The sequence below is a fragment of the Festucalex cinctus genome, chromosome 20 (genome assembly GCF_051991245.1).
Source record: "Festucalex cinctus isolate MCC-2025b chromosome 20, RoL_Fcin_1.0, whole genome shotgun sequence".
In the NCBI taxonomy this organism is placed as follows: Eukaryota; Metazoa; Chordata; class Actinopteri; order Syngnathiformes; family Syngnathidae; genus Festucalex; species Festucalex cinctus.
In genome coordinates this window covers 3,779,977-3,806,474 of record NC_135430.1, presented here as the reverse complement: position 1 = coordinate 3,806,474, position 26,498 = coordinate 3,779,977, and the positions used below count along the sequence as shown (strand labels likewise).

The following is a 26,498-nucleotide window of genomic DNA, read 5'->3' as shown; positions in this document are numbered from 1 at the left end:
TCTTCGAACCAGCTGGAAAGTCTCATTCCAAGTTTTTGCTGCATACTTGGAGTGCAACTGTGATAAGATGGAGTTCATCACTGTACAAATGGTTAGTTATTGTTTTTGACAGCCTGAAAGAAAAAAAACACACGATTCGATGCACTTTTTTTCCGGTATCTGTTCCCTCTTGTTCAAACGTGCAAGCTTTTTATGGGGATACGCCAATTATGGTTTGGTGGATTTAAAATATTTTTATTAACGTGATAGGTAATAAGGCAGTTTAGAACTACTAATAATACTGACGGTCGAAAAAAGACAATGATAATTGAAATGACAAATGAACGATCTGGGTTTTAATCTTGGGAGACAGGGCGGAGGCTCACGAAGCCGAGAGTAGCCGAGTAAAGCCGAGTGTGGGCTTTCTGGATGCGGGGGAGGAGGCTCACGAAGCCGAGGGTAGCCGAGTAAAACCGGGTGTAGCCGAGTGCGGGCTGCTTTCGAGATGCGGGGAGGAGGCTCGCGAAGCCGAGGGTAGCCGAGTAAAGCCGGGAGTGGCCGAGTGGGGCTGCTTTCTGAATACGGGGAGGAGGCCGAGTGCTGCCGATTGAGGAAAGCCGAGCACAGTCGAGCGAAGCCGCCCAGCCCGCCTATCACATCACTGCTGCTAACAGCTTGAGCGAGCGAGCGAGCTCGGGGATGTAGCCATGAGCTAACGACGAGCAGCTAGCAAGGCATTTGAGTGTTTGTTTGTTTTTTCTTTTCGCTACCAGCGACTACTCCGAACCTCGCCCGAGGCGACACTGAAGCGAAAGCTTTCACCACGTGCGGTAGGTGACGTTTCAGGTGTAACGTCTCTCAGCATCGTTGGTCGGTTTGCGATTAGCTTCTGGGTTGGTTAGCCTGCTACTGGTGGATTGCCCCAGTGGCCGCCGCCGTCGGTACCGGGCTAGGGAGGATCCCAGGCAACATCTGTTGCTCTTGGATGCCATTTGCACATCACAAACATTTGTTTTGTTCGTTTTTTAATGATGACGGTTATCAACTGTCATCTCACTGGGCAAGGTTGAGGGTCATTTGAGTTGCTACACCGCCCACCAAACTGCTAGCCAGTTTGGATTTTGTTTTATTTTTTGTACTTGCGGCTTTTGACTAGTCACCTGCTAAGTTGCTAATAGAATTGCTGACACTTGCAATTCCAAGTGTTTGACTTTTATTTCCTTATTATTAATATTTATCATATTAAACAAAAGTCGAAAGGTTTAAATAATGTTCTAATAACCAACTTATCAGTGTAGTAATGATGAAGAAAGTAACTACTAACTGTATAAAGTTTGCACTAGCCAGGTATCCCGTTTCCCAACAGCAGCATGACGTCACGTTCTGCTTTCGCCAGCGTGTAACGTCATTTCAAACAACACGAGCAAATATCGACTCAAAATGTGCCAAAACAGAAAATGGTTTCAGCAGGATCTTGCCACTTGTGCTTATCCTACAAAGTCTATTAATATGATGTTGCAGAATAATAACTGCTCACCTGTGTAAACTGCCTTTATATCCCCACTAGCACACCTGGCTTGATACAACACATGTAAATGTATGTTTTGTTTTGTTTTTTCAATGTGATGTATTGTATGCTCAGTTTGCACATCTGCCTCACACTTCTGATACTCAGTTCCAGCCTTTGAATGTTCTCCCACTTTTTGTGTGAGTTTCTGAGCCTTTGGGGATGATTTGAAATGTGATTTGAAGTTGATTTATTTCGATATGAACCGGAATAAGGACATTTGAAAGTGTGTCACACAGAAGTGACATCATCGAGCAGCAGCCAATAGAAAAGCACCAAAAGTTTACGTTGCTCCCATGCTGTTTTGTAAATATTGTGCACAAGTACTACACTTTAATTCTTTTACTACCACGTTATTTAAAAAAAAAAAAAAAAAAAAAAAACAGCCCCCACAGTGCCAACTGATTTCGAGCATTTTATCTCATCGTTCACGGCAAACAGAATATTGTGTTCTTTTACTACATATACAACATGGGTACCACATGAAAAATTACATTCCATTCTTTCATGCGGGAAAAAAAAGTATATTTCTGGCTTATTCTGTTTTTGATTCCAAAACCCATTGACCAGGCAGTGTTGCAATGGCCATTGATGAGAAAAACAAAACAAAACACATAGTTGACGTCATTTAACGTATATGGCGGCAGACATTGTGATTTTACTAATCGTTATTAAACGTTTTTGGTGGGCAAAAAGTTTTTAAAAAAATACTGAAACTAAGTAAAAGTAAGCATTTATTAAATAACTAAAACTACTAAAAAATACCAGAACCACCCTGAAAACTAATGAAAAATAACTTAAAAAAAAAAAAAAAAAAACTCTAAACGAAATCAAAACTTAACTAAATGGAAAAATTGCAAAACTATAATAACGCTGGCACACAAGCAAAAAGTTTATGGCAACTGTAAAGGGGCGTGGCTATCAGACCAAAGTCCTCCCAATAGGACATATCAGCATGATGTCCCATTTTTTTGTCCAGATTTTCTTGCATGCCAATATTCTGCAATGTCCTCCACGAAAAAAAGTTGCGCTTGCACCTCAACCATCCAAGTGGAGTGGAAAACGGAATGATCCGGTGGCTCTCTTGTTTGTTTCAGGGATTCCGAGCAAGCACCTCGCTGCTGCATCCGACTTCCGTTTCCCAATCGTCGTCGATCGGATCCCCGGGCCGCGCCGAGCCATGGCGGCTGCCAAGCCCAAAGGTCAAAATTCGTTAGCCCTCCACAAGGTGATCATGGTGGGCAGCGGCGGGGTGGGCAAGTCGGCCCTCACGCTTCAGTTCATGTATGACGAGGTAAGCGAGCGCCGATATCGGCCCACGAGCGTCCCCCTTTCGTTGAGCGCACCCCACCCCCCCCCCCACCCCCCCACCACCCCCCCCCCCCCACCCACCTTGTTTTGCGTCAGTTTGTGGAGGACTACGAACCCACCAAAGCAGACAGCTACAGGAAAAAGGTGGTGCTGGACGGCGAGGAGGTGCAGATCGACATCCTGGACACGGCCGGCCAGGAAGACTACGCCGCCATCCGCGACAACTATTTCCGCAGCGGCGAGGGATTCCTCTGCGTCTTCTCCATCACCGAGATGGAATCGTTTGCCGCCACCGTCGACTTCAGGTACGCCGAAACTCGGACACGCGAGTGCGCTCGCCTGTATATGTGTGACTGGTTAAGCCGTACGCGCCCGTGCAAGCTGTTAAGTCACACGGCGGCCATCTTGCTCCTCCCACCTTGCGTAAGCAGATTACTCAACTCAACTTTATTTACAAAGCACGTTCAAACAAGCTTTGATGAAACAGAAATCGCTCACGCGGTAAATAATAAGAGAAGTCAAATAAGAACAAAACAAACATTTGAAGTGAGTATACGAGTATTTATTTTTATCAAAAAAGTAATAAGTAGTAGGCAAGTGAATAAATAAATACATAGAGAAATAAATAGAATAAACAAACATTTGAAGCGAGTATACAAGTATTTTTTTTAAAATAAATTTTACATCAGAAAATTAATAATGAAGTAGGCAAGTAAATAAATAAATACATAGATAAACAACTATAATAAACACTTTAAGTGAGTATACAAGTAAAACAAGAACAAAAGCAACATCTTCAGTGAGTATACAGGTAAATAAAGTTGAGATTAATAAATGAATGATGAGTAGGAATGGGTACCTTTCATGTTTGAACAGGTACTGTTCCAATTGTCAGTACCTGGGAATCAATACCGGTACTGAATGATACCAATTTTTGCTACTTTTGTACTCTCTCGCTCTCAATATAACCACTTTGTAATGAAAATTATGCTCTGTAAAGGTGTTGTAAAGGTTTCAAGATTAACATGGAAATGTTTGAAATTTGACCTTTAAAGGGATCGTTTGGCTATTTTGACATGAATCTCTATTTCATCCTCACCTCCAGTGTGTGCGATCAGCACTGACTTACCCCTGACAGCGTTCTGTGACGCGAGTTCTGGTCCGGTGTTGGACGAGAGGAAAATAGTCCAGCAAGCTTGCTGGTGTCACGGACAAAAATTCCGAACGATCCCTTTCAGCTGTCAAATGTCTGAAGTCCTTGTGTTTATGTAAGATACATTTCAAATATGATAAATCATGCTGTTTCTACCAAGTAGTGTCTGAAATGTTGTCCAATTTGGATCGTGTAAATGTATGGGATTGTATGCCAACAAACGTTTCTTGGGAAGAGCAATATGGCCGCCTGAAAAGTCTCAGCCTTTCAGCTATGCAGTCGTATATAGATGCGGCTTGTGCTTTGACTCGATTCCTTCATGGTGGCTGTGTGGGTGGTCAGAGAGCAGATCCTGCGAGTGAAGGAGGACGAGAACGTCCCCTTCCTGCTGGTGGGCAACAAGTCGGACCTGGACGACCGGCGGCAGGTGAACGCCGACGAGGCCAAGGCCCGCGCCGAGCAGTGGGGGGTCTGCTATGTGGAGACCTCGGCCAAAACCCGAGCCAACGTCGACAAGGTCCGTCCCATCGCTCATCTCTTTGCTTTGGTCTTTGTGTTGGGTGTGTCTATCGACCAAAAAAAAAGTCATCTTCCATCCAGGTGTTCTTCGATTTGATGAGGGAGATCCGGGCCAGGAAGATGGAGGACAGCAAAGAGAAGAACGGCAAGAAGAAAAGCAAAAGTTTGGCCAAGAGAATCCGAGAGAGGTGTTGTATTTTATAGTGGCCAAACGGCAACGTCACAAACACACACACAAAAAAAAAAAAGCGAGAGAGCTGCTTGTGTACATATTTAATAATATACTACATTTCTCCCATTGTTCATTTCAACCCGCCCGTCCCCTCTGCTCTTCAACATGCATCACTCCATCCAAAACATACTCACGCTCCATATTATCGACTTCCACTGGCGCCAAAATCGTCTTAAGCGGGGTGCGCGCAATATACCGCAGCCAATTCCTCACCGATATTTCACGTCCTGAGGAAAAAATGGTCTATATGGTCAAGTAGCCGTTTTATCAACCGTATCAAACCTTCTTGAAGTCACATGTCGACTTGTTAAAAAGGGGTCCTGAGCGCCTGTCGTTATTCTCAATCGCATCACATCACTTGGACAAAAGAATAATTTTTGGCTTCATTTGTTATTTCCTGTTCAAGTTGACTGTGAAAGACACACACACAACATAGGTGGCGTCTGCTAACTTGATGCTAACACGTCATGCAAATGGCCGTCGTCAGGCAGGCGGATGAAAATGAGCACAGTGCTACTTGAACGCACACAAATCGTTCTGTGCTAACAAGTGCAGTTTAGTAGGGGACCTTCTCAGCCTCTTGTTCTTGTTCCTAATGATGCTCCTGGTTTGTGTGTTGGCATGCGCGTACTCCGCTTCAGCTCACGTTGAAAGAGAAAACGTATCGAAAAGTTATGATGCAAGCTTGGAAATGATCTCCCCCAAAAAGAGTGAAAAGTTATTGTTAGGTTCAACAAAGCAAAGCAAAATGGGAATCACACAAATATTTTGTTTAGAAAATGGGATTTTTTGTTTTTGTTTTTGATTTTGCACCACAACTTTTGACACTTCTAAGCCGTATTTACTTTTTTCCTTCCTCGTCTTCTATGAACCCCTCAAAAGAAGCGCACGAATGTTGCCATTTTGCTTTGTTTGCCCAAATCGTTTCAAAGGCACAAATAATTCCAGCATTTCAACTATTGTTTATTAATTTTTCATCCTCACACATCTTGAATGACTTGTTTACTTGTGTTGTCTTGTTTTTGTGTTGAATAAATCTTTGGTGCTCAAACAGGCCAGTCAAGTCGCATCGTGAGGGTACACAATGGATTGCCAATTTGACACAACTCATTGCTCTTTTTTTTTTTTTTTTTTTTTTTTTATATTTTTATCTTTCTGTATTTTTTTATGGGTCTGACCTGCAATGAACAGATGTGAGAGCATTTCTAACTTTTGCAAACAAACACCTGGAGGAAGTGAAAGTGCTTGCAAGACGTTGAGTTAACGTCGCTGCTGTCAATTTGACATTTCAAGTCCTGTGTTCAATGGGACAAACAAAAAACAAAAAACGTGGGACTGGTGGAAAATTCCTCAGTCACCAAAGAGAACTTGAGCAAAAGTATCCCGTTTTCAATTGAAATGAATCTGAGAAAAACAAAACAGATGGAGACGAGCTTTTGCGTGGCGCTGTCCGACTAGTGTTAATTTCATCATCAAAAACTAAACAAAAATCATTTTGTCAACACATTTTTCACTGGACTAAAACTAGACTAGACTAAAACCCTAATTAATAAACAGGGACTAAATCAGCAGGCATTTTCGACAGTCATTTGCCGATTCACGAAAAAAAAAAAAGTATATTATAGTTATAACTTAACATGAATCCAATGGCTATAACGTTCCAACAATAATAATGCGACTGCTAACTAATTCTGGCTAACTTACTAGCTCATAGCATGGAGCCATAGTTGTTTTTCATCAAAAAGATGAGAAAATTTGATGTGAAATAGTTTTAGATATGAAATGGTTCAATAAATCTGACAAAAAAAAAAAAGAGAGAAAGAAATCTACAGGGGTCAAATGGTTGTCCTGACTAAAACGTTGAAAGTTTTGTTGACTAAAACTAGACGAATAAAATGTTTTATTGGACTAAAATAAAAGCTAAAATGCTTGATTAATAGTCGACTAAAAATGGACTAAATAAAAATGGGACGATGTTAACTAACTGTGATTAAAAACCAACAAGCGTGACTGAAATTGGACTAAAACCAAGACTAAATTTCAAAATGGCTGACAAAATGAACACTAGTCCCGACCGACTCTCACGCCGCCCAAAATGTCTGCGTTCCGCTGACTCCGCTGACCTTATTCTTTACATTCCACTTCAATAAATGCTTGGCTGGCATTTCAGGATATGCTAAAATGTTGAATGATATAGAAAAAAATAAAATAAATAAATAATATATATATATATATATATATATATATATATATATATATATATATATATATATATATATATATATATATATATATACACACACATTTTTTTTTTTTTGCATTATTTGCTGTTGTTTGACAAGAAGCAGAATCGGCAAAATTCTGTCTTTTTGGAGTTGCTTACTTCCAACAAACATCCATTTTAGAAGCGCCCCTCCCTCCGTTCCCTTCTTTTGACAATAACTGAGCTGAATCTATTATTAGCATTATTCTGTTTCTCCAATAAACAAAATGGACGGCCACTAACTGGAAACTATGCAACAACAATAAAAAGGAAAAAACGGTTTCATGCAGCGTAAGGCACCTTTCCAAAGCGTTCATTTTTATTTGACTGAATCATGTCATAAAAATTGCAACGGAATGTCATTGTTGAAAAGGACATGCAGTAGCGATGTGAGAGTGTTTTGATGTGTTGAGGTGAAGCCAATTATTTGGAGGGAAGATGGGATGTTTTTTTTTTTTTTCCTCCCCATTTAAGGGCTAAGCTCTAGCATACCACCAACGAGACAAATGAATCGTGTAACCTCCTCCATCGTCACCGTATGCTCTTCTTGCAAAAAGGAAGATAAGAAAGAATCTGGAAACAAAAAAACAAAAAAAAAATCCAATCAAATGACCGTAGTGCTCGTTATTGGCTTAACAGTTGAATCATGGTTTTCTGCCGGTGATTTCCATTCTATCTTAAGCGTGTGCTGATATGAGAAATTGTTTTGCCTTTTTATATGACTGCTATAAAAAAAGTATCTGGTATATGTGTGCTTGGTGAGGATGTTTGCTGTGATTGAAATGCTACCTTCATGTTGACTTTTCATTTTTCCAAGCTAACCACTAATGTTATGTACTTGCGTGTTTGTGTGCAAGAGGTCACGCTTACATTTCAATTTTTTGTGTGTGCGTGTTATTTGGAAATGGCAAATAAAAGGTGATATGACTCATGTGAGAGACTTCTGATTTTGTCAACGGATACAAAGAGGAAATATGTTGACTTGTTGAGCAGCTGCAGGAAGTCAAAGTATTCAAGTACATTTTCACGTCGGTATTTGAGTATTTTTCGGACAACTTTTACATGTACATTTGTAAGCATTTATTTTATTTTATTTTCGTCAGTGTATTTGTGAGCATGAGGGAATAATCATGCTTGTGTTGGTGTCTTTGTTTTATTTGGGCATGATACATTTCAAAACAAACAGATGTGAGTACATTGTGTTGAAGCCCAAAAGTAGTATGCTGAAGCAAAAGTTTCTAGTTGCCTACACATTCATAATATACATCATACAGGAGCTCCAATTTTTCTCAGTCAACATTAATACTCAACATAATTTTTTTTTTTTTTAAATCACTCCTAAACATCAATTGAAGATGAGAAACAGAATGAATGCGCTACAAACAAAATACTCTATAAAACAAATACAAATGGAAATGAAAGTTCTTAGGTCCTGTTAATGCCACCTAATATTCAGTCCTAAACATTTTTGTTCCATCTGCCTCTAATATGCTAATTTACTGCATATGTATGCACATGTCTAAGTATATATGAGTAGCGATGTTGCTTTTCCAGCCATTGGGCTATATTATATGAACAGCCTACTATGGCATTATAGATATGAAACGTCAAAATATACAATGAGTAAGTGGTAGGTCTAAATAAGTTTTTTTTTTTTTTTTCTGAACTCCTCCCTACTCCCTTTTGAACATATACAATATGATTATAAGGTTTCTCTTATTTTTAAACTTTCCATTACAGTATATTTAATGTTTCTATGCTCAATAAACAAGTTCACAATGTTTGTAGTAGCACAGCAATGTGAGGTGAGCACATAACTGTTAATTAACGTGTGTAACATGTACATTGTATTCCCACTGTCTCCAAAGACCTCTGACATTCGATCAATAGCAGGACCATCAGGACCAGGGGCCTTATTGTAAATTGCATAGGATTAATACTCAATCATCTTGCATGTATGCACAAAAGCTGAAAATTACCCATTACGAAGAAAAAAAAATCAAATCACTCGGAATTGCAAGCGTGGGTGTTAAATGGGTACTGCTTTTCCCAGTTTTTTTTCTTTTAACAAATACTGTATATCTGTACTATACTTATATTGAACTACAGACTGCGAGGACCTGTGTGTAATAGTTAAATGTAAAAAACAAAAAACAAAAAAAAACCATTTCTCTTAATGTCAACTACATGCATATAGTGTACGAAGAAAGTACGTGAACACATGTTAAAACGTTCCTGTTCGACATTCTGGTGGGCATCAGATCAGGAGTTCCCTCGGCGATGACATCACAGGGCACGTTTTGAGGCACTGGCCTGTGATTGGCTGACGCCGGCACACGAGGCCTGTAGTTTGAAAGCTCGCCTGGAGCCCGACAAGTGTCGAAGTCGAAGCAGCGACAGTAAGCTAAGCCAGTCAGCTCACACATCCCACAAAAGTTCACGCCGTTTGCCAACTTGAGTCCAATCACGCGCTTCGGCCGCCGAGAGGAACGTGGCTGGGACCACTTCAGCGACGACGACGCTACCAGCGAATTATAGGACGGAGCGCGCCACTTTTTAACGGCTTTTCGAAGTCCTCGCCGAGAGCGGAGAGAAGAGACAAGAACGCTTCCCAGCTGGCTAGCGGCTAACTCTGCTAGCTGGCTTGTGTGCCGTCCGCGCTCCACTTCCTTGTTGCGCTTCGACACTTGTGAAACGAGAGGCCGACAAAGTCTGCTTTTGAGTTGGAACGCCAAGCCGTGGATGGAAATACTCGCTCGCGCTGGGTCCACGGAACTGGAGTTTTAAATCTGGATGGGCCTCGGGCCTTCACTTTTTGTCCACGAATGCGGTTTGTGCTAGGTACAGTTAGCCGCCGGAGGCTACCCTAGCTTACATCGATTTAGCATGTGCTAGCGAATCCCAAATAATGCACACCGAGGAGTTTAACGGTTAACCGTCTCCTGGTAGCGAATTGTCATATTGTGACACAATTTGGTTAGTAGTCATCGAACTGGAGTGGAAACCACAATCAAGTTAGCATTGTGATGCTAACGTTCAGCTGCTGATGTCGGAACGTGAACTATGATGCTAACTAGCCCGATGTTGTTATGTTCCAACACACAGCAAGAAGCAAAACGTCGGCGTATCTACTAAAGGTGAGTGATTTCTCAGCGAGGCTGGCGTCGGTGTAAACCAACCAACCAACCAACCGTGTGGATCAAATGCCCAATTCGGATGCACTTCGGGATGGCCGCGGCCGGAGTCCCTCAGCGCACAGAAACGCCAACCGGCCGGACAGACGGACAGCCGGCAGCAAGCCGGGAAGCGGGGCGGCTCATCAGCGGGACCGACACCGAGACAAGAGACGCTCGTCGGCGTCCCGCCGGAAGAAACGACGGCAGGCCAAGGACAGGGACTTGTGGCACACCGCCTCGACGGAAACGACCGTCAACGACCCACATGGCACTTTGGGGAAGGTGGCTGAACTCGGGACACTGGTGGAGTACGATGATGTCAGCTCCCAGTCTGAGCGCTTCTCCGGGAGCCCCTCGCCCAAGCCGGACCACCGTGCTGGTCCTGTCTCCGCAGTCCCACTGAGTGAGTTTGGTGAGTATGACGGTCCGGCGAGGGACCACCGCCAGGACGTCGGGCGAGGGAGCAAGCCGGCGGCCAAGGACGCTGGCCGTAAGAAGGAACGTCCTAATCGGGAGCGGAACTCCAAAACTCGCGGCGGACTCAGCCCGAGCGGTACGAAAAACCACCGAGATGTCGCAAAGACGGCCGACAAAAACGGCAAGAGAGCATCGTCTCAGTCTGCCGACAAATGGGACTCCAAACGGAGTAAAACCAGAGCGGATAAAGAACCGCCGTCCGCCTACAGAGACGTTCCTCCACAATCGTATCGCGATGACGAGCCGAGGACCTACAGGAGAAGTCCGGGATTCAAAGGCGAAAGTCCCTACGGGACGTCGTACTCATATGGCTACCAGTCGCCGCCCGCTTACAACCAGATGATCTCGCGGCGAAGTCCCACTTACCCCGGCAAAAGAACCTCTCCTCCTACGTCCGGTGGCTACTACGGCAGAGACGCAGACGTCTACGCCGTCGCCAAGTCACCCGGCTCGTACTCGGGCAGCAAGAGGAAGCGATCGCCCGCCAGTCCGGCCAACTGGCGCCGATCTCCCAGCTACGGACGACGCAGTCCATACGAGCAGGGCGAGGTCGTGGCCAGTCCCTATGCGGGACGGCGGAGATCTCCGAGTTCCTACAGGAAATCCCTCAGCCCCAGTCCCGATGTCAGGTGAGAGCTGCAAGGCCAAGACCCACAGATTGATTGATTTGGTTTATTTATTTTTTGCTCCATCTAGGACTGTGCAATTCATTGAATACTACACTCCACAATTACAAAATCAGCCTAATTATAAAAAAAGATTAATACTAATTTTTGAGTTGTTTAAATGTATACATTTGCACATTTTTTTAATTATTATTTTAATATAACTAATTTTATAAATTGCTTCATGTGCAATAGGATGATTTTTTATTTTTTTTTGGTACAAAACAAGAAAATGTTTAAACAGAAAAAATTATGAAGACCGCTAAAATTCTTTGAAACACTAACTATGCAAGTTCCTTTTGGGTGCAACAAAATATTGAAATTTAAAAAGTGCAAATGTATAAATTTAAACAACTCAAAAATTGGTATATTTTTACGATTATATTGATTTTGCAATTGTGGAGTGTAATAATTGAAATTGTAATTGAATTTCGGTTAATTGCACATGCAGCCCTATGTTAGCGTCCGCACTTCCCGGTTTGACCTCGGAAACGTCCGACTTGTGAGCGTCCTCGAATACAGCAGCCTAATCTACCGGCGCATTTGTTTGCCTCAATGCGCTCACTGTTTGTTTTGCAGGCGAGCGGCGCGGTCTCGCAGCCGGAGCCCGTATCCGTCCGCCAGGCCGTCTCGTTCCCGCAGCCGCCACCGGCACTCCCGCTCCCGTAGTCGGCCGTCCAGCCTCTCGCCCGGCACGCTCACCTTCAAAAGCAGCCTGGCGGCCGAGCTCAGCAAGCAGAAAAAGGCCAAGGCAGCCGCCAAGGCCAAAGACGCCGGCATTGCTTCGGCGCCGACAAAAGCTGGCGCCGCCGCTGCTCGCCAGCCCAGTCCCAAGAGCAACCACACGGCCAGGAAGGGCCGCCCGCCCTCGCCGCCTGCGCTTCCGTCGACGACAGCGGCGGCAGCAGTGGATAAAGGCCCGCGCACGCCCACGTCCAGCGCACTCCGCTCTCCCAAGACGAGCTCGGAGAGGAACGCCAGTCGCGACAAAGACGCCAAGGCCAAAGATGACGGCAAGAGGAAAGCGGGCATGGCGAGCAGCAGGCTCGTCAAAGCCGGCAGCGGCACCTTCATCTCCGCCGGCCCCGCCCTCCCGCTTCCCATCGGCCTTCTGGAGCACGTTGACAAAGGAGGAGACAGGTTGGTACTGCTCAAAATCAACCACATCAAATAGGTTTGACTGGCTACTAAATGAACATAAACCCAAGTTTTGTTTTGTTTCGTTTTTTTAGGGCCAATACTGATGACAATTATTAGTAGTCAAGGTGGCTGAAAACTGGTACTTCGAGCCGATAGTCATTTTCAGTTAAAGGGATCGTTGGGATTTTTGGACATGAATCTGTATTGCATCCTCACCTCTAGTAGTGTGCGATCAGCACTGACTTAACTGACAGTGTTCCGTGACACGAGTTCTAGTCTGGTTTTGGTCAAGAGGAAAGTAGTCCAGCAAGTTGGCTGGGGTCACGGAAATAGTGTTTTTCTTCTAAAAAAACAAAACAAAACTGTGTGTTCAAAAGAGTAATACATTTGCATCACAAAACTTTGCCCTAGAAAAAAAGTCTGATTCCATTACTCCATAGTACTACTCCAGTACTTTTTCTGTTCGTTCGTATTACTGTGTGGTGCCCCGCATACAGCTGATAGACGCACACTAATCAACAAGTTGTTTGTCTTTTTGAAGCTATAATTACGGTGGAAGGTGCGTCTACCAGCTGTATGCAGCGCGCCGCGCATTGATACAAACGAACAGAAAAATTGTGCCCGGCGGTAATGGAGTCTGACTTTTTTTCTAGGGCCAAGTCTTGTGATGCAAATCTATTACTATTTTGAACGCAAATTTAGAAGAAGAAGGCTTTATTTCTGTGATCCCAGCCAACTTGCTGGACTGCTTTCCTCTCGACCAAAAGCGGATCAGAACTCGTGTCACGAAACGCTGTCAAGGTAAGTCAGTGCTGATCGTACACTACTAGAGGTGAGGATGCAATACAGATTCAGGTCCAAAAATCCCAACTATCCCTTTAAAAACAAAAACAAAAAAAGGGGGGGGGGTAATATTAACTTCATTTTGAAAATACAAATTCCAATCTTGACTACGTTGTAATGTCTTAACATGTTATTGAACATTTTTTCTGACTTTTGAAAATGTAGTTTTTTTTTTTGTTTTTGTTTTGTTTTTTTTGTTTTTTTTAAATCTTAGACAATTCTTTTAAATTCCTAATAAAATGTTCATGGAGCTCCCAAGGTTTATCAGTAAGTGTTAAAAAATGAACTGGAAACTTAAACAAGTAAATACTAGGGCTGGGAATCTTTGGCTGTCTCACGATTCAATTCGATTACGATTTTTGGTTCTACGATTCAATTCAAAATCGATTCTCGAAAAAATCGAAAAAATTGACTGTAAATTAAAAAACAAAACAAATGATGAATGAATGAAAAAGCATTCAGAATAAACTAAAAATCATACAAAACGAAAAACATAATAAAAAATATATATACTGTGTGGTATACTGTAATAAATTAAAAAAAATAATTGGTGTAAAAAATGAATGTAAATGAAATAGAGAGAGACCGATATGCTTTTTTCAGGGCCGATACCGATACCGATTATCGGTAGTCAAGGAGGCAGATAACCGATATTTGAAGCCGATATTCATTTGCAGTAAAAGTTAAAATGTTGGCACCAAATTTTTGAATATGCAAACCCTCTCTTCTTTACAATGGATTCTCACACTGCACTTTTCATTTTACATCCTTCCATCTGCAATAAGACGTTGGTGGCGGGGGGAGTTAAATGTGGGGGCCAACGTGACATTACCTTTTATAGCATTTGGGATACTTGTAGTTTTATTCTATAAATTTTATATTTTTATATTTTGAAGTAATAGGAGGAACCCTTTCATTCAAAATGTGCATCAGCTGTGGCATTACTTATTACTACAGAAAAAAAAATAATTCCATGAGAAAAACTATTCATCCCTGAACACCATACAGTTCTTGTAGACCTTATTATGATTATTGTTATTGTTACCATATAGACAGTATTGGTAAGCTTAGGATCTTAAATCGAGAACAGCAATATCATGCTACTCCTCTCTACAAGAGAACTGTCAAAAGACAGTTTCAGGATACAACACACTTCATCATGTAGTTTAATGCCACTTAGGATGCCCCAATCAACGCAGAAAAAGGTATAACTTGGTTATAATAATAGTAAGAATAACTTGGTTAAACAGACATTGTTGCGGTGGACCGCTGCCAGTTTCTGCTGTTTAATGTGTTTTACACTTATAGACACGTGTGTGTATATGGGCACACTATTCTCTCACTACTGTACTGTACTGTATCACTTAATGGCACAGATTTACTTGTCTCAATAATAACTGGGCTGCAACATTGCTAATTCACATTAACAAGCACTATCTTAGCTGTCCACATGAATAGTTACTAACACACGAGAAAGTTATACAACACACCAAACATGAGCTCATTATTCAAAGTATGATGCACGTAACGAAATTACATCACTGAACATTAATTGCAGCCGACTACGGCCGTAGATGTCACATAATGGCGGCGCCCATTGAGAGCATAATGTCCCAACTGACGGCAGACATGACGTGAAAAGAGAGACAAAACGAGCAAATAAGCACACTATACTGTAGTGCACTTCTCTACTAATGCCTAACATACGGAAGAGAACACGTTCGTGTAGTTAAACGGTGTTTGAGACACTTAATTAGTTACGGAGCGGACTTTAACGAGGTGCACAACGAGCTGTCAGTCAAATCGACGTCGAAGCTTAAGGCACACAATGGCAAACCAGTGCGACAAATAAACACAATATAAATTAACTAAACGCTATTTAGTGTCACTGTGGCATCTAACTGCATAATAACCGCTATGCAACAAGTAGTGGACGGGACCCAGAATGCAATGTGTGCGTCACGAGAGGTAAATATAATGACGTTACTCTACTCTTAACATGGAACTAGACAATATAATAATAACTGTTAATATTTGGAACCTTTCTAACAAACATTGTTTACTTAATTAAGTGAAAATGTATGTGATTCCCTCCCCGAGTAGTTCAAGTAGCGAATTAGCTACTGGGTGTTAGCCTTCATGCTAAGCTGAACACACCACTGTTAGCTAGCGGGGATTCAATGCAAGGCAATGCAGCTCCATTCATATAGTGCATTTAATACACAACATAATTCAATGTGTTTAGCTTATCATGGTGAAAAGTTCGGCGGAGTCTCTTCTCTTTTAACTTACCTTCGAAGCATGTGTCTCGCGTTGTGTCCGTGGGTGCGTGTGTGACCGGCTACTGTGATACACGGCATGCACTACTGATTGGTTCTGGCTCTTGCACGGCTAACCAATCAAATGCTGCTATGGGCGTTACGTTGCTGGAGTTGGACTCCATAACAGACAGAGACGCTCTGGGCTGCATTCGAAGCGAAAAGACAGAGTTTTAAATGGATCGCTTATATCGGCCGTCAGATTAGTAAAACAGGTCGATACCGATATGTACCAATATGTCAAATATCGGCCCCGATTATCGGCCCGGACGATTATCGGTCTATCTCTAAAATGAAAAAAGGAACATATATTATGAATGAAAAAACATTTATAATAAAGTAAAAATCATACCAAAACGAAAAACGTATAATAAATGCAATACTATATATAGGTCATTAATGGACTTTTATTTTATTTTTTTTTATCGCGGGTAGATTTTGGCACATAGCCGCGATAAACGAGGGAACACTGTACCTAAAATCTTAAACTTTCACATGTCTTTGTTTGAATGAGCAACAAAACCAAATGGTTGAGAAGGTTCAGCAGGCAGGGTTCCCGCGGGGTCTTAAAAAGTCTTTAAAAAATAAATAAATAAATAAATAAATAAATAAATAAAAAAAAAGTCTAAAATTCAGAAAGTTACATTTTAGGCCTAAAATGTCTTTAAAAAACAGCCATATTTTCATCCTAGGTCTAAAATTCTTAAATCCGTTCCTTACATTCCGAGAAGTGTCTGCTCAGTAGAAAGAAAGAAGGAAAGAAAGAAAAAGAAATGTGCGTGTTGCGTTGTTTCTGTTATTTGCGTGCCCAAAGTGAAGGAGACATTTGAGGGGGTGCGTTTGCATTGTAGTTCAATGTAGTTTGGGCGGGCGGGAGCTAAGGTACGTGGGGCGGTGCAAGTGAGATGTGACGTGCGGCGGCGGCTTGTTTTGCCGCGAGATATGACAACAGGAGGGTGAGGAATTATCGTTGTTGCTTTCTGCGGACATCCCGAGCTCAACATGTCAAGCTAACACTATCGGGACAAAAACAAACAGGCAGGGTGGTGAACGACGAACTTACGGCACGGGATAGTGTGCGCGCGCGTCACAGCGAGTGTCAACAGACAGTAGCAGAAGCCGGTGCCGTACATTTCGGTATTTCCCTTGGCTATCGAGTCCTCTCGGTGCACTTGTATGTCCCAGTGTTGGTACTGCGCGCGACTCAAAACAATAACTCCCGTGACGATCCAATGCATGAATTCAAACTTCACACAGGTATGTCCCACAGCCAACACACCAGCTAAGCTAAAAGCACATCGCATGCGTCTCTCTCCCCCCCCTGTCAATGTACACAACTAGCATGACAAGCAGATAGGAGAATTGAGACGTGCCGCGATTACGTCATCAAACTCAAAATGAACCACAGCAAAAAACAAAAACAAAAAAAAAACTGTGGTTCCGTGGTCATCGTGTCTCGTATTAATAAAAAATAAATAAATAAATAAATAAAAAGACATCATACATTAACCAATAATGAATGTGATGGCAAAAGAAAAAGAAAAATTGTTGATAAAAAGGGAAGGTTACTTTTGGCAATATTTTTTTTGATATATTAAGTGGTTAAAATGTGTTTGATAGATTTATTGTTCCATAAGGTGGCTTCATATTTCTTTTGGCTGGACGGTAGGTTTATTTAATGTCTCAAATTTTTATGTTTCTGAAATACTTCACACTGTGCACATATTGTGTTTGTGTCTTTTTAAAGGGTAAATATTTATATTTCAAATTATCAGCCTTTTTAGGGCCCGAGCAGCGGCCGCTGCGAGGTCCCTATTGTTTTTGTAAAAATTATTATTATTATTATTATTATTATTATTATTATTAGGGCCCGAGCAGCGGCCGCTGCGAGGTCCCTCTTGTTTTTGTAAGAATTATTAGGGCCCGAGCAGCGACCGCTGCGAGGTCCCTATTGTTTTTGTAAAAATTATTATTATTATTATTATTATTATTAGGGCCCGAGCAGCGACCGCTGCGAGGTCCCTCTTGTTTTTGTAAGAATTATTAGGGCCCGAGCAGCGGCGGCGGCGGTGCCGCTGCGAGGCCCTATTGTTTTTGTAGGAATTCTACTTATTATTAGGGCCCGAGCAGCGGCGGCGGCGGTGCCGCTGCGAGGCCCTATTGTTTTTGTAGGAATTCTTATTATTAGGGCCCGAGCAGCGACCGCTGCGAGGTCCCTATTGTTCCTGAAGGAATTCTTATTAGGGCCCGAGCAGCGGCGGCGGCGGTGCCGCTGCGAGGCCCTATTGTTTTTGTAGGAATTCTTCTTATTATTATTAGGGCCCGAGCAGCGACCGCTGCGAGGTCCCTATTGTTTTTCAAGGAATTCTTATTATTCTTCTTTTTATTTGTTATTATTCTTTTCCGCAAACAATCACATTTTTGAAACACTAAACGTGAACGAAAACTCACCAAACTTTACACACACGTCAGGCCTGGCGAAAAATTTGATATTTTAAAGTCGCCATAGGTGATAACAGAAAAATGGCTCCATAGCGCCACCTACATAGGTTAAACAGATCCCTGGCCCGCTACGATTGTCCGACGGCTATGAAAATTGTGTGGCACCTGTAGCACATCCAGATGAACAAAAACCTCTTTGATGTGTGTACCCTAAAATAGACAGGAAGTGAGATATGAGTATTTAAATGGCCAATTTTGGCCAATTTTTGCACATTTACAGGGGTCATACTTTTGCCTGCTTCTCCTACACGGTTAATCCAATTGACTTCAAACTTGGGATGTACCATCTCAAGACCTGGGACAACACTAGAGGTGGGAATCTTGGGGCACCTCACGATTCGATTGCGATTACGATTCAGAGGCTACGATTCGATTATAAAACGATTATTGATTTCCCCCCAGGCAGCAGAAAAAAAACAATGTATTTTGGTGCTTTTAATGTTTCGTACATTAGTTACAAAAATAGTACAAAAGTCCTCTCAGGCCTAAATAAACTACTATTTCAGTATCAAGTTAACAGTTCAAAACAGTAAATAAAATACTCAAGTCCTCATTCTGTAACAACAGCTTTTAAGTATATTCAGTCTTCAACAGAATAAAACATAGCATTGAGCAAAAATATATTATTTTTATCCACTCAAAAGTGCACTGAGATATAAATGAAAGACAATGTGAACTACTACTTCAATACAAATGCCTAAAAAAAAAAAGTGCTTTCCTGCTTTTTAAGTTGTGTAAAGATGAACATGTAAACATTAAAGTTTCTCAGAGGTACAAAAAAAAAACCCTCAAGTGCTTTTCTGCTTTTTAACTTGTGTAAACATGAACGTGTAAACATTAAAGGGATCGTTCGGCTTTTTTAACATGAATCTCAATTTGATCCTCACCTCCCGTGTGTGCGATCAGCACTGACTTCTTTCTGACAGCGTTCGGTGACACGCGTTCATGTTCGACGTTGGACGAGAGGAAAATAGTCCAGCAAGCTGGCTGGGGTCTCGGAAATAAAGCCTTTTTCTTCTAAAAACTATTTGTTTTCAAAAGCGTGATACATTTCCACCACAATACTCTTTTCTGAATAAAGTCAGACGCCATTACCGCCAGCCACTACTTTTCTGTTCGTTCGTTCGTATCACTGCGCGGCGCCCTGTAGAACGCTAACCGACGCACTGCAGCCAGCTAGCTGATACTTCCGCCTGAAGTTGTTTGCCTTTTCGGAGCAGGTCTGATCTCACGAAGAGGTGGGTTGGTCAGCTCAGCCATGCTTGTTGTTGTTTTGAATGTCGAGGCGTGAGTTGTGGATGTGTACTCTCGGTCCGTCCCATTAAGCGTCCCGAAGACCGCGCGCGCTACTGCGTTTCAGTTCCGCGTACTTTCCGCTCCGGTCCACTTTTAGTTTCGGTTCCCTTGGCATATTTATATAATCGGAATTTGGACTTTTGTGAATCGTTCTCGATTGTTCCACGGCCGAATCGTGAATAATCTAAGAATCGGAAATTTTGCACACCTCTAGACAACACCATGGTAAAAAATCTAAAGTTTTCGACATACTATATGACGGCGGTGGGGCATCAAATTTTCAAAAGTTTCAAAGTTTCAGAGTTTCAAAACTCTTACTAAACGTAGTATTGCCGGTTGTATGTTTAACCTAGAGCTACGAAAATTGGTACACATATGTAACAGACTATGACCTACAAAAAAGTCTGTTGGTGCCATATGCTAAACCCAACAGGAAGTCCGCCAGAGGCGGGGCATCAAATTTTGAGTTTCAAAATTCTTACTTAATGAAGCATTCCCGGCTGTACGTTTCACCTAGAGTTACCAAAATTTAAAGACATATGTAACAGCCCTCAAGGTACAAAAAACTCTTTTTGAACCATATGCTAAACCTAACAGAAAGTCCACCATTTTGATTTACTTTGGAACGTGTTCCCATTTTTTTGGCCATTTCATAGGGGTCCTATTTTAACGAACTCCTCTTACAGAGTTTATCCGATCATCTTCAAACTTGGTGTGATTCATCTTAAGATGTTGAAGATGAAAAGTTATTGAAAGCTTTTTATTTCGCTGCACGCTGTTGTCGTGGCATGCACTTGTTTGCAAAGGAAAAAAATTCTTCTTAATGAAGAATTCTCAGTTGTACGAAGCAGCTAGAGCTACGAAAATTTGTAGACATATGTAACAGGCAGCCCACGATGTACAAAAAAGTCTCTTGCTGCTTTGTGCTAAACCCAACAGGAAGTCCCGCAAGGGCCGGGCATCACTTGTTGAGCTAAAAAACTCCTCTTTAACGAAGCATTCCCGGTTGTACCTTTCACCTAGCGCTATGATAATTTGGAGGCATACATAAGAGCCCACGATGTACAAAAAAGTCTTTTAGAACCATATGCTAAGCCAAACAGGAAGTCCGGCATTTTGATTTACTTTGCTATTTGTAGCCATTTTTTGGGGGCCTTTTATAGGCCTCATATTTTCTACAAAACTTATCAGATTGTCTTCATTCTTTGGCATGTTTCATCTGAAGTATTGCCGGTTATACGTTTAATCTAGAGCTACGAAAATTGGTACACATATGTAACAGACTATGATCTACAAAAAAGCCTGTTGGTGCCATATGCTAAACCTAACAGGAAGTCCGCCAGAGGCAGGGCATCAAATTTTGCATTTCAAAATTTTTACTTAATGAAGCATTTCCGGCTGTACGTTTCACCTAGAGTGACCAAAATTTGAAGACATATGTAACAGCCCTCGAGGTACAAAAAACTCTTTTTGAACCATATGCTAAACCTAACAGGAAGTCTGCCATTTTGATTTACTTTGGAACATGTTGCCATTTTTTTGGCCATTTCATAGGGGTCTTATTTTAACGAACTCCTCTTACAGAGTTTATCCGATCATCTTCAAACTTGGTGTGATTCATCTTAAGATGTTGACGATGAAAAGTTATTGAAAGCTTTTTATTTCGTCGCACGCTGTTGTCGTGGCATGCACTGTTGGCAAAGGAAAAAAAAATCCTTCTTAATGCAGCGTTCCCAGTTGGACGAAGCAGCTCGAGCTACAAAAATTTGTAGACATATGTACACATTTGTCCACATATATATATTTACATATGCATGTAAAAAAATTATGTCAGGCTAAACTAAATGGTTGATTAGGCCCCACACATTTTCACCTTACCATACTCTTTGCAAAAGGTTTGAACACTCCTGGCCTAAACCTAGGTGTATACTCAAACTATGCACGCACATAAAGCCTGGAACAAAATGTGTAATTTAGAGGGTTCTTGTTTTGTTTTTTGTATTCCTTATATTTCATGTCATTATACTTGACACACTATTTTTACTACTCACTGAATCAGTTATAAGAACATTTAATTGATACAATCCAATCACATCCTAGAGAATTGAAAACACATTCAATCATGAGGTTGTTAAGACACATTTACTTCTGTAGCACTTAACCACAAACAAGTTGCGACATCCCCTGATCTAACCCTCCAACCGGGCAAGGAAAAACTTTCAGGGGTCATATTTTAACGAACCCCTCCTACAAAATTTATCCGACTGTCTTCAAACTTGGTGTGTTTCATCTTAAGATGTTTAAGATGCAAAGTAATCGAAAGTTTTTTATTTTGTAACGCGCTGTTGCCATAGCAATGCATTGTTTGTCAAGTGCTGCTTTTTTTTTTTTTTATACACATGAAAACTCATGGAACTTTGCAAACACATCAGACTTGTCATGAACATGAATTTTCAGAGATTTATTGTGCAATTTGCAATAAATAGCGCCCTCTAGACCTTTTTATGAAGCATTTCCGATTGTATGATTATGCTAGACCTACAAAAAAGTATTATGTAGCCATTTGCCAAACCAAAGAGGAAGTCCGCTATTTTGATTTTATTTTGGGAATTATACATCATTTTTGGCCTTTTTCATTCAACTTTGCACAGACAAGGCATGGAAAAAAATAACATTTTAAATGGTCCTTGTTCCATGTAACAGTTGTCAAGTGCTGCTTTTTTTTTTTTTTATACACATGAAAACTCATGAAACTTTGCAAACACATCAGACTTGTCATGAACATGAATTTTCAGAGATTTATTGTGCAATTTGCAATAAATAGCGCCCTCTAGACATTTTTATGAAGCATTTCCGATTGTATGATTATGCTAGACCTACAAAAAAGTATTATGTAGCCATTTGCCAAACTAAAGAGGAAGTCCGCTATTTTTATTTTATTTTGGGAATTATACATAATTTTTGGCCTTCTTCATTAAACTTTGCACAGACAAGGCATGGAAAAAACTAACATTTTAAATGGTCCTTGTTCCATGTAACAGTACCCCAACGTGCCAGTACCCTGACGTGCAAGTAACCCAACGTTGTGCTCAATAGCGCCCTCTATGCATTTTTATGGAGCATTTCCAATTGTATGATTCAAGCGATACACAACTAAAGATGACTTGACCTAGATTTGTGAAAACTGGGAGGCATACCTATTAGCTTAAGACCTACAAAAAGTATTCTGTAGCCGTATGCTAAACCTAAAAGGAAGTCCGCCATTTTGAATTTATTTTGGGAATTGCGCACCATATTTTGCGTTTTGATTAAACTTTGCACACACAAGGCTTGTCAAAAACATTTTAGATGGTCCTTGTCCTATTTGACAGTACCCCAACGTGCCAGTACCCCGACGTGCAAGTACCCCAACGTGGCACGCCTTTGCTGTAGCGATGCATTGTTTGCAAAGAATTTTTTTTTTTATATGATTCAGCTAGATGTGTGAATATTGGGAGGCATACCTATCAGCCGAATACCTCGACAAAGCATTCCATAGCAATGTGAACAAACACAAAAAGCATGGCAAAACATTTACAATTTAGACGGTTTCTTATGAAACAGTACCCTAACGTGCCAGTACCCCGACGTGCAAATACCCCAACGTGGCACGGGTTGCGAGGGCCCTTTATAGCTGCTCGCAGCTCTAGTTCTTATTATTCTTCTCCGCAAACAATCACATTTTTGAGACACTGAACGTGACCGAAAACTCACCAAACTTTACACGCACATCAGGCCTGGCAAAAAATTTGATATTTTAAAGTCGCCATACATGATAACAGAAAAATGGCTCCTTAGCGCCCCCTACATAGGTTAAACGGATCCCTGTCCCGCTACGATTGTCCGACGGCTATGAAAATTGTGTGGCACCTGTAGCACATCCCAATGAACAAAAACCTCTTTGAAGTGTGTACCCTAAAATAGACATAAAGTGAGGTATGAGTATTTAAATGTCCAATTTTTGCCAATTTTTGCACATTTACAGGGGTCATACTTTTGCCCGCTTCTCCTACACGGTTAACCCGATTGACTTCAAACTTGGGATGTACCATCTCAACACCTGGGACAACATCATTGTGAAAAATGAAAAGTTTTTGATATACTATATGACGGCGGCGGGGCATCAAATTTAGAGTTTAAAAATTCTTACTTCACGAAGCATTGCCGGTTGTACGTTTAATCTAGAGCTACGAAAATTGGTACACATATGTAACAGGCTATGACCTACAAAAAACTCTTTTTGAACCATATGCTAAACCTAACAGGAAGTCCACCATTTTGATTTATTTTGGAACGTGTTGCCATTTTTTTGGCCATTTCATTGGGGTCTTATTTTAACGAACTCCTCCTACAGTGTTTATCCGATCATCTTCAAACTTGGTGTGATTCATCTTAAGATGTTGAAGATGAAAAGTTATTGAAAGCTTTGTATTTCGTCGCACGCTGTTGTCATGGCATGCACTGTTTTTAAAGGAAAAAAAATATCCTTAAAGAAGCATTCCCATTTGTACGAAGCAGCTAGAGCTACGAAAATTTGTAGACATATGTAACAGCCCAAGATGTACAAAAAAGTCTCTTGGTGCCCTGTGCTAAACCCAACAGGAAGTCCCCCAGGGGCCGGGCATCACATTTTGAGCTAAAAAACTCCTCTTTAACAAAGCATACCCGGCTGTACGTTTCACCTAGAGTTACCAACATTTGTAGAGGTATATAACAGCCCTCGAGGTACAAAAAACTCTTTTTGAACCATATGCTAAACCTAACATGGCGTCCGCCATTTTGATTTACTTTGGAATGTGTTGCCATTTTTTTTGGCCATTTCATAGGGGTCATATTTTAACAAACTCCTCCTACAGAGTTTATCCGATCATCTTCAAACTTGGTGTGATTCATCTTAAGATGTTGAAAATGAAAAGTTATTGAAAGTTTTTTATTTCATCACACGCTGTTGTCGTGGCATGCACTTTTTGCAAAGGAAAAAAATCCTTCTTAATGAAGCATTCCCAGTTGTACGAAGCAGCTAGAGCGACGAAAAATTGTAGACATATGTAACAGCCCAGGATGTACAAAAAAGTCTCTTGGTGCCATGTGCTAAACCCAACAGGAAGTCCCCCAGGGGCCGGGCATCACATTTTGAGCTAAAAAACTCCTCTTTAACGAAGCAATCCCGGTTGTACGTTTCACCTAGCGCTATGATAATTTGCAGGCATACATAAGAGCCCATGATGTACAAAAAAAAGTCTCTTGGAACCATGTGCTAAACCAAACAGGAAGTCTGCCATTTTGATTTATGATGGGATTTGTTGCCATTTTTTGTGGCCTTTTTCAGGGTTCATATTTTAACAAACCCCTCCTACAAAATGTATCCGACTGTCTTCAAACTTGGTGTGTTTCATCTTAAGATGTTTAAGATGCAAAGTAATCGAATGTTTTTTATTTTGTAACACGCTGTTGCCATAGCAATGCATTGTTTGTCAAGTGCTGCTTTTTTTTTATACACATGAAAACTCATGAAACTTTGCAAACACATCAGACTTGTCATGAACATGAATTTTCAGAGATTTATTGTGCAATTTGCAATAAATAGCGCCCTCTAAACATTTTTATGAAGCATTTCCGATTGTATGATTATGCTAGACCTACAAAAAAGTATTATGTAGCCATTTGCCAAACCAAAGAGGAAGTCCGCTATTTTGATTTTTTTTGGGAATTATACATCATTTTTGGCCTTTTTCATTAAACTTTGCACAGACAAGGCATGGAAAAAACTAACATTTTAAATGGTCCTTGTTCCATGTAACAGTACCCCAACGTGCCAGTACCCTGACGTGCAAGTAACCCAACGTTGTGCTCAATAGCGCCCTCTATGCATTTTTATGGAGCATTTCCAATTGTATGATTCAAGCGATACACAACTAAAGATGACTTGACCTAGATTTGTGAAAACTGGGAGGCATACCTATTAGCTTAAGACCTACAAAAAGTATTCTGTAGCCGTATGCTAAACCTAAAAGGAAGTCCGCCATTTTGAATTTATTTTGGGAATTGCACACCATCTTTGGCCTTTTGCACACACAAAGCTTGTCAAAAACATTTTAGATGGTCCTTGTCCTATTTGACAGACCCCAACGTGCCAGTACCCCGACGTGCAAGTACCCCAACGTGGCCCAGGTTGCGAGGGCCCTTTATAGCTGCTCGCAGCTCTAGTTAGGGCCCGAGCAGCGACCGCTGCGAGGTCCCTATTGTTTTTGTAAAAATTATTATTAGGGCCCGAGCAGCGACCGCTGCGAGGTCCCTATTGTTTTTGTAAAAATTATTATTATTATTATTATTATTAGGGCCCGAGCAGCGACCGCTGCGAGGTCCCTATTGTTTTTGTAAAAATTATTATTATTATTATTATTAGGGCCCGAGCAGCTACCGCTGCGAGGTCCCTATTGTTTTTCGATCGGATTATTATTATTAGGGCCCGAGCAGCGACCGCTGCGAGGTCCCTATTGTTCCTGAAGGAATTCTTATTATTATTCTTCTTCTTCTTTTTCTTTGTTATTATTCTTTTCCGCAAACAACCACATTTTTGAGGCACTAAACATGAACGAAAACTCACCAAACTTTACACGGAGATCGGGCCTGGCGAAAAATTTGATATTTTAAAGTCGCCATACATGATACATGAAAAATGGCTCTGTAGCGCCACCTACATAGGTTAAACGGATCCCTGTCCCGCTACGATTGTCCGACGGCTATGAAAATTGTGTGGCACCTGTAGCACATCCCAATGAACAAAAACCTCTTTGAAGTGTGTACCCTAAAATAGACATAAAGTGAGGTATGAGTATTTAAATGTCCAATTTTTGCCAATTTTTGCACATTTACAGGGGTCATACTTTTGCCCGCTTCTCCTACACGGTTAACCCGATTGACTTCAAACTTGGGATGTACCATCTCAACACCTGGGACAACATCATTGTGAAAAATGAAAAGTTTTTGATATACTATATGACGGCGGCGGGGCATC

General features: G+C 41.3%; 3 protein-coding genes across 3 annotated transcripts in view; 2 read left to right on the top strand and 1 right to left on the bottom strand.

The window, feature by feature from the left end:
* med1l (mediator complex subunit 1-like) overlaps window positions 1–1,460 on the bottom strand; it is a 32,225-nt gene extending 30,765 nt beyond the window's left edge. Inside the window, exons 1-2 of the mRNA XM_077508501.1 lie at window positions 1,304–1,460; window positions 1–113 (exon numbers count right to left, since the gene is read on the bottom strand). The exon at window positions 1–113 is cut by the window's left edge and continues 6 nt beyond it. Of these exons, the coding sequence (XP_077364627.1) occupies window positions 1–78 (78 nt within the window). The 5' untranslated portion in view covers window positions 79–113; window positions 1,304–1,460. The remainder of the gene's footprint in view (window positions 114–1,303) is intronic.
* On the top strand, window positions 489–7,955 carry ralaa (v-ral simian leukemia viral oncogene homolog Aa (ras related)). Its single transcript, XM_077508503.1, has 5 exons — window positions 489–809; window positions 2,644–2,840; window positions 2,954–3,162; window positions 4,353–4,527; window positions 4,611–7,955. Exons 2-5 carry the CDS (start codon window positions 2,727–2,729, stop codon window positions 4,731–4,733), a joined length of 621 nt encoding a protein of 206 aa, XP_077364629.1. The 5' UTR covers window positions 489–809; window positions 2,644–2,726; the 3' UTR covers window positions 4,734–7,955.
* A 1,410-nt stretch (window positions 7,956–9,365) lies between these two features.
* The window catches only part of cdk13 (cyclin dependent kinase 13), a 75,681-nt gene continuing 58,548 nt past the window's right edge, over window positions 9,366–26,498 (top strand). The window contains exons 1-2 of the mRNA XM_077508740.1: window positions 9,366–11,306; window positions 11,922–12,482. Coding sequence (XP_077364866.1) covers window positions 10,228–11,306; window positions 11,922–12,482 — 1,640 coding nt within the window. The 5' untranslated portion in view covers window positions 9,366–10,227. The remainder of the gene's footprint in view (window positions 11,307–11,921; window positions 12,483–26,498) is intronic.